The following is a 20,685-nucleotide window of genomic DNA, read 5'->3' as shown; positions in this document are numbered from 1 at the left end:
CCCGAAGTGTCAAATGACGCGTGTAGACGAAGCCACCTAGCCTCAGAAACGATCCAACACATCACCCGTAGGATGCAAGGTGACCACCCAGACTGAGTACACTCGTAAACATGACCAGGTTTACCGGTGAAATACCACCACTTTCTTATTGGAGGCTTGAAGTGGTGAAACCCATGTTTAATCTCTACAGCAAAGTTTCCGGCATCCCCCTCTTCCCATACTTCTCCTTCAACCCATGCACGGTACTAAGTACTGTAGGTTTTGATACCTTTCGTGTTTGGGATTCTCATAAAAAAAAAAAAAAAAAAGGTAGCCAGGATAATCAGAAGCTAGCGAGGAAATACCAGTTGATCAAAGAAAGTGTACTGTATTATAAGTACGAACCCCAGGCAGTACCAGAGACCACAACCCACAAGCTGAAGTGGGACCGCGGCATAATAACGGACAAGACAATTCTGCACAACAGACTGAACATAACCCTTGTCGGGTTATGTCCAGTCTGGCTACCTATCTGATTGACATAGCGGTTCCCAACACTGGAAACTTCCAGAAAACGCATGAGGAAACAATCAGGAAGTACACAAACCTAAGACAGGAAATCAAAGAGATGTGACATGTGCAACAAGTAACGACCATCCCGATCATCGTGTCAGCCACCGGTATTGGTACCAAAGACCCTGCATACCAGCCTAGTAGCAATAGGTCTCCCAGCGAACAACTACAAGGAACTTCAGAAAGTCGCAGTCCTGAACACCTGTAGGATAGTCAGAGATTTCCTTGACCAACGGTAACATCAGACATAACAACAACCACCCTGTGTACTTGGTAGCAATACCCGTTACGGGGTGGAACCTCCCTCCCCCCAAGTCAGAGAAAAATAATATAAGAGCAACAATATAATAATAATACCGAAATACAGTACAATACAATACAACTTTATTAGGTCAAATGTGGTAGATGACTTTCATCAACCGGTGAAATACCACCACTTTGCTTATTGGAGGCTTGAAGTGGTGAAACCCATGTTTAGTCTCTAGAGCAAAGTTTCCGGCATCCCCCCCCCCCCATACTTCTCCTTCAACCCATTCACGGTACTAAGTACTATAGGTTTTGATACCTTTCGTGTTTGGGGGTTTCATAAAAAAAAAAAAAAGTGTCAAAAGATACTTTAATTCATAATCATTGTGGCAGTGAGAAAAGTGATAAAAGGGAAAAAGTTATATAGACAAGGAAGGTTTTTTTTTTTTTTGTCTATATTATCAGTAATAGTAATACTATTAGTAAAAATTCAGACTCATAAAGGAATTTGGTCTCATTTTTAACAAGGACACTAAACAAGAGAAAATGTTTAATAAGAAACAAGAGAAAGCAAGAAACAGTTAAACAACACTAAATTTTTCAATGGCTCCTACAAAAAGGAGGGAGACAGCAAAATATAATATATATATTAAGAATTTAAGTTTAAAATCAATACCCAGTCAAAACAAAACAAATTTAAAAAAAAAAAAAAAAAAAAAAAACGTGGATCCATTTGACCTTTGAATTTCTTCAAACTCTCAACCACAACTACCGGCAGTATAATAGCTAACACAGATGCGTGTCATTCAAAAACGAGGAATGAAGAATTTCATCATGGTAAGTACAGCGTGGAAGGAGGGTGGAATCGGGGATCATCTTGCTTCTTATCAAAAGTTACCTGAAAGCGATTAAACTATACCTACAGTGAGTTCAGATAGACTTTCAGTCTGTGTGGTGCAAGATGACGCGGTAAACCAAAGCTTACCGCGTCATTTTGACAATCGGAAATTACTTTATTATTTTTATAGCGTGAAAGTATTCAAGGACAATTTCTAAGCCGCCTACTTATCTCTTTGTATTAGCTTTCTAATATGTTGTATCATCCAGGATTTATCAGTCCTATTTTCGATACATACTAATCCCACAAGAGTTTTTATTCCAAAAGTTAAAATGATTGAAGAAATCTGGCTACAAAGTCATTGACATTACAACTAGCCTAAATTTAACTTGTTGAAGAACATTCGAAATACCCGAAAACGGGTATTTCGAATGTTTTCGAGTATTTTCAAATGACTATAGAGGGCTATTTGAGAAGAAGATAACATATTGCTAAACATGGACAGTAAATTTAAATCAATATTATGAATGGATAAATTCATAATGATGTTTCAACAATATAGGTATTTATATGATTCAGTTTAATATAAGTGACAACGTAATAAATATAAGATTTGATGTTTCTTTTGTTTACTTTTGATTTCTAGTAATACCATAACATGCTCAAATACATAAGAAATATGACCGATCAAGGATTAGATACAGTTGAGTCGCACAAATAGTTAAAAAAGGATTAAAGTCAGTAAATATATATATATTTTTTAGAATCAGATTATACCATCATGAATAGCACGCATTTTTAACAAGTTCTGCAAAAAATAAACAAGAGGCAGAGAGGGTGATGTGTAAAAAAGCATATTATAATGGATAATTTATTATTAATTCAAATTAGATTAAAACAAAGCAAAGTGAGGAAAATTTAACTTGGATAATCCTGAAATAATTCTTATAAAAAACACTTCCCCCCCTTTCTATTATCCTTTAGTTTAAGAATCTTAGAATGTCCCATGAAAATAATAATACAAAGCAACAGAATATAATTTCATTCACAAAAGATTAAAGACAATACTAAAATGAACAACTTGTTAAGGAGAAAAATTCCTTATTTTCTCAGGATTAAAGCCATGATAAATTGCTATCTATACCACTCTATCCGAAGACTCAAATATTGATTCTGGAAAACAATTTCTATACTGCCATAAATATACACAATACTGTGGAGCATGTAAATGAAGGCAGTTAATGTTTATGAAATTGCATGGTTAGAGTTAGTTCCCAAAATTGATGGGTACCTTCGCCAACAACACTTTTGTTTTTCCCCGACTAGTTATTAACTTATTATCACGAGCACATATTCTGAACTGAGGAAAAAGTCATCCTGCAGGTTATGAGTCATTTAGCTTACGTCATTTCCTAGGAAGAAATACTGCAGCTTGTCCGGACTGTCCAGTGATACTTAATGAGCTGGAGGCATCACTTACACAAGAGTGCTTGCGACTGATTCCTCAATAGCGATCTTCGAACTTACTTTATGAATGCCTGTTTGTCCCAATAGTGACTTACGCTTCCGGGCTTGGGTACATACAATAAGTAATATTGCAATTCAAAAGTGTTTGATACAAGCTCAGAAGTTTGCTCTTCTGGGTGCGCCCCGGGCATGTCGAACCGTTTCTTCAGAAGCCTTGCAGGTGATTAGGAAGAATCCCTGTTCAGTATGTTGTATTATTAACTGGTGTACTTTATTATACCAAACATAATATAAGGGAGACATAATGGGGCTGACACTTTGCCCAGATAAAACTAGGGTTTAGTCTAAGGTAGATTTAAAAAATTAAAGGCAATAATGATTCAGCAGATTATGACTATGTGGCAGATAAATTCGCAAAGCTTCAAAAAAGGGAAGACAAACGTATTTATTTCTGCCGAATATTAACATTATAAATCGTAAACAAAAGCCTTGGCTTCAGTTTGGATTGAATGCCTCTTTCTTAATAACTCGACATGGTCTTGCTTATCGCCTGTAACAATTATAATTGACGGATCAAGGTTTTTGTATGTGTGGAGCTCTGAAAACATCTCAATATGTAATGCTGGACTGCATTTGTTATGTCGACTTAAGATAGAGTTACAGAGATCTGTGGGATTTGTGAGAAGGAGAGACTCGGGGCCCTATTCACAGACCGTGGACTGTTCAGTACTTTAACATTTTTTTAAGTGCGGTATACAGAAGAAGAAATATCTTAAGGCTGGATAGCAGTAGCCCACCTCCAAGTGACAGGGACGGAAACTCACTTGATTGAGATTAGCGGATATTAATATGTTCGAAGCTATATTTCTCTCAGATGATGCCAAGCGGCTTATTTGACTTGTGTTCACTGAGTTTATTTTATTTTACTAATTTGGTTTTAAACAGACCCAGTTGCCATTTCAGATACATTCTTAACCACGGAAAGGCTTCGGCTTAGGGAGTATTTAGTTAATGGTATCTTAAATCCTCAATAGCTCATGGATACCTTGACTTTATCTATGCATCGCAGGTACGGAACCTGTCTGGCGATTGCTGAGGACTGTGCATCATACTAAAGTCGTTGTCCGTGCACATGTTGCCCACAACGGTGATCAAACTCTTTTATTATATCTTCTAATATAGTAATTAACAAAGTGAAAACAACTGAAATTAATTTTAAATAATTTAAATGAGATACTAATAAATATAACTTTTTATAAGGCCTGAAATTTGATAGGGTTGTAAAGATATTGAGTTACTTTCAGATTTGTAATTTGAGGCAAAAAAATTAATCCCTAAATGTTTTGTTTCAGATTTATAAACATTAAAAAGCAATATAATTTTTATAGGCGACATCAATAAACTTTTGTTACCAAAAAAATTATATCTACCTATACATTAAAAAAAAATTACTTTTAGTGATATGAGCCAATGAGAGAAGAGGGCGAGGCAATTACATCACTACAAATGCAATTAATTATTGACAACTGCCTCCATAACGTTCACCAATCTCGTGCACGTGATTCACTGTGTAACATTTGATGTTCCATTGTAACGTTTTTTGTATATTAATGAATATTCTATATATTTGTAAATACTGTAGTTTAGTATTTTGTAAATATTTCATTAAATACTTTAGTCCTGCTCTTTCGGATGCAACAATATTCCTCATGCATTATGGAACCCGAAGCAAAAGGCCTTTTCCTAAGTGACCTATGTAAACGCAAGTAAATAATTACATAGTGATATTGGCTGAAGTTCAGTTTAGTATACACCGGCAGGTACTTCGATGAAAGCGAGGAAGACGACGATAATTGACAGGTGAAGGCACCTCACTTTTTTGATTGTTTTGTGTCGTCGAGGAGGGGGAGCTTAGCTTAGGTAGGGTGTTTATCTCTCCATCCCGCTGTTTTAAAATGGGAAAACGAGTTCCCGATTTAAAAACAGTGGCAAATGTGGGGTGGGGAAAAACACTCTAGGCATATCAATCTAGGAGGACAGTGGGTGGGGAAAGCAGTGACATCTGCCAGTCACTGCTCTGTTCCTGTCCGTTTGTCGAAATATGGGAGTCACAACTTGTCAATCACTGCTTTCCCACTGTTTTGCTTGCCACCATGTTGGAGGTTGTACACCGTTCTGGAAATTTACCGTGATATTTATTCGATCTTGAGAATGCCGCGCACTACAAATGCACAAGTAAATAATTACATAGATCATTTCATGATTAGATATCGACCAGTGCGTTTCGACAGGTGTGTCTTTTACGTAGAAAAGATTTGACTCACTCCGTATACCTCTACATTTTAGTAGAAAACCGTGCGCGGGGGTGGGCGAGCAAAGTGAGTAGGGGATAATTATTAAAAAAACTCAACTTCCAGATTCTTATTAAAATCTGTCATCCTCCAGCGTAACAAACATACCTATAAATCATTGGGACACAACACTCATGTGAAATAAGCTACTAAAATGCCATTTTCAACTTTTCAGGTAAAACGCTCCTGTTCTACTTTAAAAGATATTTTCAAGTAGAACGAGAGCTTACATTTGATAGCTTCCAAAGTATAGTAGCTTAAGCTATTATAGTATAATATTTATTTCTGCAAGTGAAGCTTAACTTAAGCTCGCAGTGGAATATGAAATGATACTTATTCATTAACTAAATAATAATGTGATTTTATTAAATCTGCAATAATGTGAATCAGAATGTTAACTTTTTTTTACAATAAGTCACTTTGCATTCTCTCGTTCTCTTCGAAAGATTAGCTAGTGAGGAGCCTCATAAGAGTTTAAAGCAACGCTTTATGAGGAAACAGAGCCTAAAATAAATTTAAATGTCCTTAGTGGACATTTTATCATACGAAAATGAATCACTTCTGCTATTCCAACTTCTATACTTAGTCAAATGTCTGAATATTCGCTCCAAGCTCAACAGTAACTTTCTGGTGGAACAAATGTAACAACAATCCGCCACAAGTTGAGTCCTATAACGCAGGACAGTATGCGAAGAGCAATGTTACGTGATAATTGCGAGGAAAATTAGAATCCCAAATAATAAAGACCGCTAGAGGCCAAATTTAATACGGTCATTTAGAGATAAAGACTCCCAAGGAATCATCCCCCTCCAATAGTAAATTACTTCGCTAATTAAAGCGTGTCGTCATTGTGCGAGAGCCTGGCATCTACTAACTCCATCCCCCCAACTCCGTTGCCTTGAACGCGTAAGCTGTGGCGTCCGTTAAATAGGCCAAGTATAGTTCACACACTCTCCGACTTCGATCCGCAAACAGCTCTCATTAAGCCACGCTGATAATAATCAATCCATCCCCGTTCCCTCTCGGGATCAGCAAACAATTGACCAGTGGGTGCACAGAGCAGAAAAAAAATTCTGCTATGCTTTTAATTCTTTAATAAAAACAAAACGAAATAAAAGACAAATTCGTTGCTAGGCAACTGTTTCTCTTCTTGTAAATAAAACAAGCAGAAGACATCTTTTTTTCTGAAGCACTTCACTTCTCCCTTTCGTAATCAACACAGCTAGAACGAATATGTTATGTTATTTTATTATTTTTTTCTATTCTCTCTCTCTCTCTCTCTCTACGAAACAAATATACAAAGGCACACTAAAGTAGAAAAATATAACCTAGAATTTAGACATCCTTTAGTGTCCTATTTCCGAACTGCCCTGATGCAGTAACTGCGCCATGCACTGTACCAGTGCATGGCGCAGTTAATGGGTTATTTCCCGTCGTCTAGATAATTCCATGGAAGAAAAATATAGGCCCACGACAACTTTTTATTGCTAACATTTGTTACCTTTCCTTTATCAAACACGCAAAACGAATTTCAGTCGAAACTTAATATAAAAAAAATCTTTATTTTTTACCAACAAGAAAAATAATCTATCGTTTGAATAATCTACATTATATGCTACCTATAAAAATTATTGAAGGTCGTAAATGCAAATGGCAAATGGAAAAAATCTTATTTCGTACTTTTCAAACTATGATGCTCGCTCCTATGCTTTTGAAAAGCAGTGTATTTATATCCCGCTGTTAGAAAGCTCACATAAACAGCTTCATTAAACATGTTTTTACAATGCTCAATGAACAAATCTTAAAAGCAATTAACATAAATGGGTTAATCTGTCTCTATTCCCCTGCCTGAGCGCTGTTAAAAGACAGAGGTGTTAGAAGATCTGTAATCTGCGGTTACTAGAAAAACATCCTTTACACTTTCCACCTTAGTCTTTGATTAATTAGCTGTAAACGTAGTTGGATAACTGCTGGAAGAATTTATCTCGTCATTAGACTGAAAGTCCCGGAACATAAGAGATAGAGAGTATATACCTTAGGTACATCCACTCTTCGGGTTTTTCTAGACTCTTTTATCATCTGCCGGTACTTAATTACCTTGAAACAACACTATTTCAAAAAGGGGAAGGGGAAAAGGGGGCTTAAAGAATGAGAGATAATTAAAGGACCTCTTCAGATTGCTCTGTGTTCAGCATAATTACCAAGCTAGAATATTTTTTTTTTATGCACACTTCTATTGGTCCTGTTAGTAATTGACCGGATGCGACACTACTTTAATGGAGAAGCTGTCATCAAATCACTTGAGACATGGAGCATATAACACACTGTCATTTAAAAAGTTAGGGGCATATTGAAAAATAACTTACCATGGAATCTCACTCCGTTTCTACTCACTACCAGCCTTCTAACCTCGTTCCCAGGGGTATGTTCTTCATAGTAGCTTCCTCGTGAATCCATTGCACTTCTCTGTTGGCCACCAGCACTTCCACCACCGCGCCATCTAGTGGGGAGCGTAGAGGTTTGGCGTTCGTTTAATCCCGTCATCGAGCCACCGCGTGCGTACTGGGAAAATCGTACTGGGTACTCCTGGATACTCTGAAGGGTCCTTCTTGCTTCAGCGGTGTTGTCACACATCTGGTTGTTTCCACTGATTGGTGGTAAGGGGAGAGGGTCCCCGAAGGCAATCCTACGTAGTTCGGCTGCATCCACAGAGCGACTAGTAGGTATGCTCTGATTAATGGATCCTTTCTCCTTCTGATCTTCCTTAGATCCAGACTTTTTGTTACCTTTGTTGCCAGCAGGGGGCGATCCTTGCTCTCTGATTTCTGCTAACGTTAGTTTCTTTCCTTCGAAGATCCTACCACCAGGCAAGCTTGTGCTCCGATGCATCGTAAACCTCTTAATGCTGAAAGGCATGGCTAAGGGACTAAAGCCTAAAATAGAAAGAGAGAAATTAAAAAAAATTAAAAAAAAACATAAATTTTTCTATAGATCATCAGCACTTACAGTGCTGCCATCTAGTGGATATTTAAAATTATAAATAAATATATATATCGATAAGAATTGCTACCCCGTTAAGTGAAAACGATGGCATATCATTTTAAGTAAGTTAGCAAATGGGGAAAAAATCTCTTAAAGTTACTCCAACGCGACTGGCTTTCGCTTTATTCACTACAAATATTTTCAGATGCTAAAATCTCTAAGCGCAAATACGCTGTTCTCAAGACTAAGACATACAAACCCCAAGGGGTATGTGTGTTTCCAAGAGCGTTTGTATAATACGGATGACCTTTCAGTCGGATAGCAGAGGACAAAGTTGATGAGGTTATTTAATGTTTTAAACATCGCTTAGTCCCCTGATAGCAACGAGCGGAAAAGATGAAGCAGCTATAGCGTATCATTACTCACTGTGAAGTTTATCTTTCAGACAAGTCTGTGAAACAACACTGCAAGACTTCAGAAAGAGAGAAGATAAAGATAACTAGAAAGATTTATTTAAGGGCAATGGATTATATAGTCGCTGTGTTGTCTTTAGAACTATAAATTTGTTTTACCTTTTCTCGTTCTACGAGAATGCAAATCCTTTTCTCAGAATGCAAACAAACGTACATTCAAAACCCAGCTAAGATTATGATATCTTATATAATTGATAAACATATTTTACTCTTCTGTCTTTGGAATTTTTAGATGTTTCTTTTGACTTTTTGTGAAATTTATAAAATTTTCAAAGTTTTAATTTTTAGATTTTTTTTTTTTTTTTTTTTATCGTCTGATTGATTATTTTTCGGAATAATAAAGAATAAAATAAACATAAAAACAGTCCATTGGGTCTCAAAAACTGAGGCACTAAATTTCCAGAAATCAACTCTCTACTGATAAAACTGATAAAATTATTCGGGGAAAATAATAAAAAAAATTATAATAATAACAGATAAAATGAATAACATAGTAGTATTCATGGGTAGCCTACTACTCTACACAACACAAATACAGTATCTAGAATGATTCGTAGTAAAAAAGGCCTACGTGCTCTGGATTCATTACGAAAATTTATTTTGTTTCTCATTGTGCACATCTCTATTCCAACTGCCATTCATGTATTCAATCTGAAGAAGGCTGCCTCCCAGCCTAAAGCTTATTAATTGTAATTATGTTTAGTTTGCTCTGAGAAACAGAATAAATTTTCGTAGAATGATTCGCGTATTATAGTGAATAGCGTAGCTAACGAGTAGCGCCATCTTGGGGTAAAATAGGTAACTAATAAGCAGAAGATTGGAAAACTCTAAATCCAGTATAGTACTTCAATAATTTTCATGATAAAATTATTAATAGTAAGTATAATTCAGTTAAAAATATTTATATTTATTGAAAGGATTTATTTTTATTCAATTTACTGTCAACGGGGGATTATTTATGTTTATTCACTTTAGTGTTAGCAGAAGTTAATCTAATATAAAATTGAAAACATCGCTTTCAAATTTGAACAAGAATGTCAACATTTTGTTCGAATTGGTTGTAAACCCCATAATAATTGTTCCCATCTTATCACCGGCTTCCGAATACTATAAAAATGATTACTGTTCTTGATATTACGAAAAAAAAAAAAAATCTAAAAAATGCAAAACTTACTTTGGTATTTATCATTTATGTTTTACATTTCTTATTTATGAGATTGATTCATGGACCACCAGCGTAGCCGAGTGGTCAGTGCCCAAGTACACGTGCTCTGAGTGACTGGAGTTCAACCTTCAAGCCCATGACTGCAAAATACGGTTGTTTCTTGTATTTCGCGTTATAATACAGTGTAGGATATTATCTCCTCGATCCTCTGAAAGGTTGGACAATTCCAAGATGTCCAATTTCATCGGTTATATTGCATTGAAAAAGAAAAACCTTCTCATAACTTTGGTCTAAAGAGTTTACATGATATGATGGAGTCTCGTTTACCAAGAGTCTAAAGAAACATTTGCGAGTGTAGAAACATTTGGGGATGATGGGGAAAAACTCAAGCGTGGAGAAAGTTTCTGCCTTTTGTGCAGATGACTATTGTACCACTCATTTCAAAAATTTAAATTATTCGCTATCAAATAATCTCACGTTTTTTGATCCGATTAACTACATTATATCTATGTCATGAAGTTATCTGGATAAAAGCGTTTATTCCATATATATCAGCCATAATGCCCTTAGGACATTAAGAGCAGTATACCGAATAAAAGTGTCATGTCTCACACACATCGTACCATTTATTCACGCCAAGCATGTCAACACTCAGAAACCAAACTTGATAATACTCTTTCGACTAGAGCTTTAGGGAAGCAAAGAGTGAACACCAGCATGTCAGATTAAATCTCTCGAGAACGCATGAGAGGATCTTCTGAGGATCGCATCTGATAGTTGAAGGCAGTGGATATCCTCAGCAAGAAAGAAGGGGCTTTCTTTGTGCCGTTCAGCCTCTTTCGCCTTCTTCAAGAAGTAGATTTTTCCCGAGGAACAAAGAGAACTGAAAACTTCATGCCCTACGGACAGGAAAACACACTTAACACAGGTTTCACCAAGAAAACCCGAGACACCTAAATAAAAACGGTTCACAAGTTGTGTTTGTGTATAAAAACCAAGGTACACAAAAGCTGGGTCAAGTGTGTCGCAATAAATATTTCGGGCTGACAAACAGTTTTTCGGTTTGGCATCGTGCCAACTGCCTAATTCGTTCATAAACAACACAGCAAGGCAGAGATAGGAGCGTGCCCACAAGGAGTTATCCCTTTCCAGCTACGAAGAATGAAGCACGCTATCTGGAGTACCGCAGGCTTCATGAAATAAAGAAAAAAAAATATATTTTTTTTCTTACTAACGCATAGAATAAGCCTAACTTCGATTCCGTTTCGATGGAAAACGAACCTTTAATTATAATTATTTTATTTATTTTACACCGTAACTGAGTTAATCCGTCCTGGACAAGAACAGCATGGTTTTGTCTCCAAAAAAATTTGGTTTTATCGCGAAAACAGCAATCAACCAAAGAATAAACGCTGTTTGTAGACACAAAACGCTGACAACGTATGGTCAGCGTTTTGTGGAAAATATAAGTCAAAACAACCCAACTGAGCTCTGTATGTGTTTCCATCTATCACTCTTTGTGCTCTCTCCATTATTCTTTATTATTACTTCTGCGAAGATGAGCCAAATCAAAGGCAGATTTCGAATGTCTACATTTAAATTTGAATGAAGCATTCAGAGATTCGTACTAATGCTTCTAATTAAAAATATGGCACGTGGGCAGTGTTGTATATACGCAGGTAGTAATGCGCGGAAGCAGAGAAAATATAACACTCACAGTGATGAGAACGCGCAAGTTGTAGTAGGGGGGGTTAGGAGCATCAGCGACTAAGGCCATATTGCTCCGTGTATACTGTCTGTAAATTGCGCGCGTTCTGTGGTCGATTTTCTGTTTTTCTGGACCAAAAGCCTGTGTTTCCGGGAGAAAAAAACATACTACCCTCGCCTGAGATCGACTAACTCAGCCACGTTGTTAAAAAGGCCCATAAAAATTCATCATGTTATCAACAGGACTCGAATTCTGGTTTTTTACACTGGTGTGGGGAAGCCGGCAATCCTACCAACTGTGCTACACGCGAGGGCTGCACAGTTGGTAGAAGCTGTATTTTACGCCCACGAGTTTACAAATGGGCACATCTTTATTGTGAATGAAGGAAAACTCTGGAGAATGGCCCTTACTCGGGATATGCTGATACAATAGCTATGAAAAGAGAAAAGGTTATCTCGGCATGCACTGGGTTAGCTTTACATTAGGAAAAACTACGTATCTAATATTTATTGGAGCCACCTTTTGCCCGTACATTTCCTGGCATGGACTGCACAAGGTGTTGTAGGGTGTCCTGTGGTATTGCTACCCAAGAGTTGCACAATGTGTCCAGCAATAGCCGCACATTGTCAGATGGATGGTTGTAACATCGTATGTCCTTTTCCAGTAGGTCCAAACGCGCTCAGATGAGTTCGGCAAAGTTCGGCGATCGTGCGAGGACGGAGAATTCACTGTCAAGTTCCTGAAAATAGTAACTGCCAGGCCTCGTTTAGTTGGTTTGTTGGTTTGGATTTTATTGGCGCATTAGCAACTAAGGCTATAATGCGCCAAGACCACCCAACCCTCGTGACATGACACGTGGCATAGACGGAATTTCCTGGATATATGTCATCACCAAGGGATGTATTCGGTTGGGATGATAGAAGGGTAGGCCAAAGGTAGGCATTCGCATTGAGCATTTGATAAACGGTGATCGATGGACTCAGAGCATGCTATGAAAACAGTCCCAAAACGGTTACACAAAGAGTGCATCCAGATGCCATGGCCTCATGTTGCTTTCTCCAAATGCGGATACACCCATCAGCAAGACAGAGTTGGAAAATGGATTCGTCAGACCTGGCAACAAATTCAGCAAGTCCGTAGTTCAGTGTTTGTGCTGACGTGCTCATGCAAAGCGCAGTTTTTTGTGTTTCTCAGTGAGCCTAGGTACCTGTGATGGACATCGACTGCCACAGCCTGCAAATTGCGGACGCATGGTCCATGTGGATATTGGTCTTGCTGTTCCTACGTTGTACTGAGCGGTTAACTGGGCCACTGATCTGCATCACTACTACGTTACGGAACGAGATACAAGATGCTCACCCAGGGCGTCGACCACTCGTGGCTATTCCATGTGTCATTTGGCTGGTTGTTCGATCGCTGTTGAACAACCGGCTAGAGGAAGGAGTCACTTAACCATGTTTTGCTGCTGTAAAGTGTAAAGTGTATTTAGTGTCTAACGGCACCAGAGGTTTCTCCCATCTCCGCGTTGCTTTCATTGTGAGTGTACCAGTCCGCTGGGAAGGCCAGAGATTTAAAAGTGTGTGGATAATGGATATGTGCAGTGTTATGTTCTGTTGTTCATCTGGCCGTTTAGCCGCTGGACTCCCTGTTCCCCTTCTCTCTCTCTCTCTCTCTCTCTCTCTCTCTCTCTCTCTCTCTCTCTCTCTCGCTCTCTCTCTCTCTCTCTTGCCCACTCTTCCACTCACTCTCATGTTTTCTCTTTCTCGCTCATGCTTTCTTTCTCTCGCTCATTCTTTCACTCACTCCCGTGCTTTCCCTTCCTCGCTCACTCTTTTACTTTCATGCTCTCTCTCTCTCTCTCTCTCTCTCTCTCTCTCAGTATTTCTAAAAGCATCAGCCACCCACTCAAAGAGAAAGTGGTCGCGGTTTCTTAACTTTTGTGTTCCCAAGCATCAAAGACACCTTTACTCCTTTTTCTTTTCCGTCTATTCCTTTCAAAGTGTTGACCGCCGAGGGCGACCTACGAATTCAACAAGAACGGAGGAAGTCTTAGAGCACCAAGGAAGTGTCGTGCAGAAAGCCCATCAATTCCAGCATCACACGGGAGAGTTCTTCGCTCCTCTTTGACATGGCAGCCACACAAGACAGTTTGTGTCGCCCTCATCGCATCGCGTGACAGATGAAGCAAACAATAGCTAGTGGCGTTGTGGCAGCCGCACAACTGAAGAAAGGCTCCCCTCCTTTTCCATTTTATTACGTGATAGACACCAGAGGGGGCAGGTGGCACAAGACAATCGAGAAATGAAACATCAGTTCGTGTCAAAACAACAAACAATTGTAGTCCTGTTTTATGTTCAAACTTCTAGTAATCCTTTGCAGAATTTCTTCCTTCAACTCTTTCAGCCAATAAGTACCTAGTAAGTAGTCTTTATGGTCAATTGTATACCGTCAGTCACTTCGGCTTTTAGCTCAGAGCTGTCTTATTCATGAAAAGGACATTCCTTCTTCAGCGTATATCCTTGAAAGATAATAAAACTGTCTTTTCGTAAAATCATATTTCGTCTGCCACGTCTTATAAGTATTTGGCAGGTTCACAATCCCGTATTGCATTCCATATATTAAACGAGTGAGAGAGGAGTGAGAACGGGGGGAAAATTTTTCTTGCTGAGTGACTAATTGAAAATCTGTCCAGAGGGGTGGGGAGGGGAGGGGGTGGTAAGAGCCTCCTGAATTCAAAAATCTGTTTTGGAAACCATGTTCATGCGAGAACGTCATATTTTCTAGAAACACAAAACTGAATACTCCTTCTGCCAATCATTGGCAGGAGTATTCAGTTTATTTATTTTAGATACCAAGATCAAGATCATGAGCAATCTGTCTCTCGCTGTGTAGCCAACTATCTCTTTCAAGACTGCAGCTGAGTTTTTAGTGTACATACGCTGCATATTTGAATCTACGACATCCCATAAAATCCAGTAATACTGTAGTGTGTAATACAGTATTACTGTATAGTCTATTTTGAAAACCAAACAAACTTTTCAATTTCGGATTACATGAGCAAGTATTTCATACGCCCGAGGTATAAGACATCTGTAAATTGCGTGTTCCCTGTCGGTATGCCTGTTTGCTGAACGACAAAAAAAAAAAAAGAAAAGAAAACTCAGGTTTAGGCCAAAAAATACCATGCTACCCTTACTTGAGAGCGGCTAATTCGACCATGGTGTGGAAAGAATCCCATAAAATTTCCTAACGTCATTTAAGGGATTCGAACTCAGGCCTTTTCCACACGGTGTTGAAAGACGGTGATTCTAACCACTGGCTACCCGTGAGGGTCCTGTGGTGCAAAGAAAAAGTTCATTTATTTACTTTTGTCATTTTTATTACGTCTTGCACAAGAATTAAATACACGTGGCATATTCCGAACTTTTCTCAGTTAAGAAATTTTACAAGAAATGATTATCACAATAAATTCGAAAATAATGACACATACACCAACAGTAGAAATATAAATAAGCATAACATGTATTACTGGACTACAAAAAATCCAAGACAGATGAGGACTACAGCAACTGCACAGTTTTTGTTGCTGTTGTAGAGTTTTGGGCACATCAGCAACTTAGGTCTTGTGCTGTATATATTATGCATGTAAAAATTGCGCGTGTTCTGCGGTCGATTTGCTGCTTGCTGGACAAAATAATCTAATTTTTCTGGATTTAAAACCATGCTACCTTCGTCTGAGACCGACTAACTCAGCCACGTATTTAAAAAAGGGCCATAAAAATTCCTCGCGTCATTGATGGGATTGGAACTCAGGTCTTTTCCATAGATGTGGGAAAGAACGATTATGCCAACTGTGCTACCCACGAGGGCACAACACCACCCTTCTGATCGGCAAATTTCATCTTGGCTTTGGTTCTCTCCAAATATCTACACGTCTTTTCTCATCACTGGGCACGGTTCCATGAAATCGAAACTTGTTCAGTTGGGTCTAGAAAATAATGACACTTTCCTTTGTCAGCAGCGAGAAGACTGGGCGCACGTTGTCTTCCACTGCCCTTATTATTGTAACTTTAGAAATTCACTACTGGGAAAAGTTCCGCAGTTCTCGCCTGACAATTAAAAGTTTTTATTGAAACTGTCTCCAATTTCAACCATTTTCACTTCTGTTGACGTTTTCAACAGAAGAAGGCAGTGTGTGGGGGGAGGAGGGAAATTAAAATGTTATTAACTACAATTCACTTTCAGTAAACTCATTTCAGCTCTTATTACTCTTTTTGTATATATGTTTCTAGCCTTTAACACATGAAATGTATTACAACTGGTATCCTCTTACATCAGTAATATTTTCTACAAATCACTCATTTGTAGTCTATATAGTATATATAATGTATTTGTAGTGTAGTAATCACCCATAACCTTCACTTTCCTTTGCAACTTGATACTGAATTGTGGCTCGATTTCGTCACAAGATTTAACTGTAATCCTATGCCAAACTCAGATCTAGCTCTACCAACATAGCCCACCCAGCACGAAGTGTTGAATATCATTCAGATCGCAAAACAACAGCTGATCGTAGCCATCAATTCTCTACCTGCCTCGTCAACCACCGGTGATGATAGAGTTCCCCAATTCATGCTCAAATGCCTAAGTCCGTACATTATTCGGCCACTTTTAATTATCTTCAACTAGTTACTATCGAACCAGATTTTCTCACAGCAGTGGAAAAACTATCTCATCAAATCTTTAGCTAAAGTTCAGTCGCCATCGCAACCTAAACACTACCGACCCATCTCCAATTCCTCCAGCCTGCTAAAGTTCCTGGAGAAGGCCTTACTCCCCATCCTCACTAAGCAGATCTTGCCCAGTAATCCAGCCTAAATTCACTGCTCCCTTCCAAACAGATCAACGATCACCAATCTGCTAGTGACCACGAATACTATCTTGTCAGAATTTGAGAAAAGGCAAGAACTTACTTACTTAGACATTGTGGCCGCATTTGATGCCGTCTAAGTAAACCAACTTCTCACTCTCCTGGAATGCCACTTCCAGATCACAGGGAACGTACTATGCTTTCTCTCCTCTCTTCTGCATGACAGAGTTATAAAGCTTCATACAGGAGATCGCACCCTTACAAGATCCGTCACTGCAGGAGTCCCACAAGGAGGGGTCCTTTCGGGCCTTCTGTTTTCATCTATTATCTCCTCACTGGTTGAACATTCTCAGTGTCTATTGAGCTATGCGGATGATATCAAGATACTCATTGCCATCATCCCCAGTCCAGACCTAGCTCTGGTCAAGGCAAAAAAAAAAAGGCAGAAATTAACAATACTCTCACCGCAGTCACATCTTACCTCTGCCAGTTTGGGCTCAAGATCAATCCTGCTAAGTCCGAATTCATGGTGTATTCATTGAAGCAAACGCCTTCATCTCTCCAGCATTCAGTCGGCAACACCCTCATCCCAATTGTGTCCAGCCATCGTGATCTAGGCGTTGTATTCGACTCCAAACTTCGATTTAACGCCCACACAGACATGCTCCTCACATGTGCTTCAAGACTCCGGTGGATAGCAAAACAACATCTCCTACATATCACTGATAAAAAGACAACCGTGAAGTACATAAGAACAGTTATCTTTCCACCTTTACTTTAGGCTGCTGAAATTTGGGCGTCAACGGCACCGTCAATAAAGAAACCACTTTTTGCCGCAGAATTCTGGCTCCTAAAGTGGGCCAACAGGAAGCACAACCTTCCAGCACTGATTCGCACCACGCAGCTTGCCGACTCTCTCGGGATTCCACGGCTTCCCACCTTAATCGACGACCAACGCCTCCTAGCAACAGTCAAGATGATAACAGGCATAATTGTAACACTTCATTCTGGGATACCTGTGACTGGAGGATTCCCCCTGCTGCCCTTAGGGCCAACCCCGAGCTCTACTCGCGTTCAGCACGACTCCATCTCTCGGACAGGTTCCTCCCTCAGCAGATGCTCAAGCAAACTCAAGCGCTTGACGCCGACCTGAACAAATTCGCCGGAAGTATCGAGAGGCTGTAAACCCCTGGCTTTATGGCCATGAAGGGCAATAAAGACTCTCTCTCTCTTTCTCCACCTTAGTTACTCTCCAGTTACCATCTTAGTCATTCCTCTTTACTACCCTTACGTTATTTCAAAATCATTTACATTCATAACAAATTGTCTCTAGTAACTAACTTGCTTAATAGAACAGGAATGCTCCTTTTTTAAAATAACTATCACTCAGTTCCTTACAGAGCTAGGTTGAGTCCTTGAGTTCAGGATTCGAGGAAAAAAAAAAAAACAGGAACAGACTTACATTCTGGAATGGCCGCTACTTCCAATTTCCTTGCGTTCAGGCTTCCTTTTTGGTAGACGGGCTTTCTTCCATTTCTTGGGCACTCTGCTTTCCTTAGTGGCGGACAGGCTTTCTTCCATTTATTGGGCACACTGCCTTCCGATGCCGGACCAGCCTTTCTTTCTCTTCTTGGCCCACTTATCTGCACAACTGACCATTACCACTGCCTTCCAATGCCGGACCAGGCTTTCTCTTTCTCTCCTTGGCTCACTTATCTGTAAACTTAAACCACCGCCTTCACAAAAAGTGTTCTTGTTTATACTCCGGCACGGCCACCAGGTCAGCGGAGTTTACAATAAATCAATCAATACAAATGTTAATCGTATTTAGCAATCATAAAGGTTGAACCCAGATCCACTCAAAGAGCGTGTGCTACTGCACTCGCAACCGCTCGGCTACGTCAGGACTATACACGCATACATGTTTTTCTTTAGTCTTTGATGTTTTATTGTTATTGATGGATTTGTATGAAATAGTCGACAATCAGGAGTTTTCCTTAAGAACCGGATGATTGTATAAGAAAAATGTTTGAATATATGTTAATTAAAAAAAAAAAAAAAAAAACGCTACTTACTTGTCAGATGTCATCGCCATTTGTTTAGAAATTCATTTTCCAAAAGGTTCATCAGCTATTTATTTAAAAGATGAGTGTCACATCCATGCCTTTTATCTCCTGAAGTCACGGTATCATCTTTTGGTGATGCCATTTGTGTGGTAGTAGTGCAATGCCAGGGTAACTCGTAAAAACCAATTTGTTCTGCTGTGAATGTCAAGATTATAATATACACTAGAATGTTAAAATCTGCTAGTCGTAAAGGTGCCTCCGTAGCCAGGTGGGCAGGAGCAGCAGTGCATAGCACACGCTCCTTGATTAGACCGGGGTTCGAGCCCGTGCCCACAAAATATGGAGGATGTGGAAAGGTCAGGGAATGACCACCGCATATCCCCCGAGCAATATGGCCTTAGTTGCTAATGCTCCTATAAACCAAATAACAAACAAACAGCTAGTCGTAAAAACATATGAAGGGCAATATAGTCTTCCTAATTTAGAATAAGAAGCCGCCGCCCCTTATTTGAATAAAATGTCCTGTTGTTCCGACAAAGATGAAACGGGACTCAAAATCGACCAATCTCTTTTTATATCGGTGTCCTTCATTTAGAAGTTACATTAAAATTAATATTGGTCTTCAGAAAAATGTTAGCTGAACGTACTAACGGTTAAACATAATCTCCATGAAAGTGTGAATAATTCTGAGTTTTTATTAAAACAAGCTGATGTAGTTTAAAAAATGCATTCTGTTAACAAATACAATTTCAAGAATTAAAACCTTTGTTATTTTATTTATAAATGCCCCTCCTTAGTTTCTTTAAAAGTTGTTACTGTAAATTTCAGCGTTTTTATATTTTCTATAGCTGTGCTTTTTATTGTTATTCTATCTATTTTCTAATAATTCTGACTAATTTTTTAACATATTACGTTATATTACATAGTTATTATATACGGCGCAATATGGCCAAGTTCTTGTTTATACTCCGGCAAGACCAGAAGGTCAGTGGAGTTCGCAATAAATCGATCAATACAAACGATAATCGTTGCTGATGCGCCTAAAACCTTACAAAAACAATAGTCGTAGGCGAAAAATAAAAACTTGAGAAATTAATGAAATACTGAAGAGCACAAAAACACTCCATCCTACTGAACCAAGCCGTCATCAGGTCCTCGCAGGTAGCAGAGTGGTTATAATCACCGTCCTCCCACACTGAGTGGAAAAGGCGTGAGTTAGAATCCAGTTCATGACAAGGGGTTTTTATGAGATTTTTTTTTGTCTTAAGTCTTAAGTAAATAGTCTATAATTTATAGTCTTAACCGATTTGACACTTAATACACACACACGCCGTCAACCAGGGTTTTTATACCATCGATTCATGATCTTAATACTTGCTCCATATTGTCTACAACCTAGTTTCCTCTTTACAAAATTCTGTCAGCAACTGAAATGCCAACATTCCTAAGAATCCTCATCACATTGGTTCCTGGTAAGTAAAGCTGCTCAGCTTACATTGGGTTGCATTTCCTCTGCACAAAATTGCTTCAATAGTTCTAATTTCAGGGCTAAAGAGATTACATTATGTGATTTTTTCACTTAGTGCACATTAATCATACTTGGTCGTTTTCAACACATACTAATAGGATTTAAAAAGATTCGGATGCAATTTGCATACTGTTACTATCACAATGTAACAACCTGGCAGAAAATTTATGCAAAATCATGCATACCCGTTTCTGCAGTCTCAATAATAGTTTTGCTTAGTAAGTAAAACTGTTACTGAGACTACAGAAACGGGTATGCATGAATCATTCTTTTAGTAATAGCTATCTGTCTGCTCAAAGCCCCTGAGGAAGTAGCAGAGAGACGGCCACGTGAAGGAATGTTTTCTTCCTAACAATTTTACTAATTTTTCTTGGCTTATTCTTTAATAATTCCCTTTATTTCCTTTCTCCTCTAACTTTAAACCTCTAATCTTTCCAAA

The 20,685-nt window shown here is 38.7% G+C and overlaps 1 protein-coding gene across 1 annotated transcript in view; it reads right to left on the bottom strand.

The window, feature by feature from the left end:
* The window catches only part of LOC150079586 (uncharacterized), a 1,000,533-nt gene that overhangs the window by 972,171 nt on the left and 7,677 nt on the right, over nt 1-20,685 (bottom strand). The window contains exon 2 of the mRNA XM_090383129.1: nt 7,821-8,387. Coding sequence (XP_090239255.1) covers nt 7,821-8,387 — 567 coding nt within the window. The remainder of the gene's footprint in view (nt 1-7,820; nt 8,388-20,685) is intronic.

Source organism: Mastigoproctus giganteus, chromosome 10 (genome assembly GCF_048544385.1).
Source record: "Mastigoproctus giganteus isolate SK-2022 chromosome 10, ASM4854438v1, whole genome shotgun sequence".
Classification (NCBI taxonomy): domain Eukaryota; kingdom Metazoa; phylum Arthropoda; class Arachnida; order Uropygi; family Thelyphonidae; genus Mastigoproctus; species Mastigoproctus giganteus.
The sequence above is the reverse complement of the archived record's forward strand: the minus strand, read 5'-3'. Positions and strand labels throughout refer to the sequence as shown.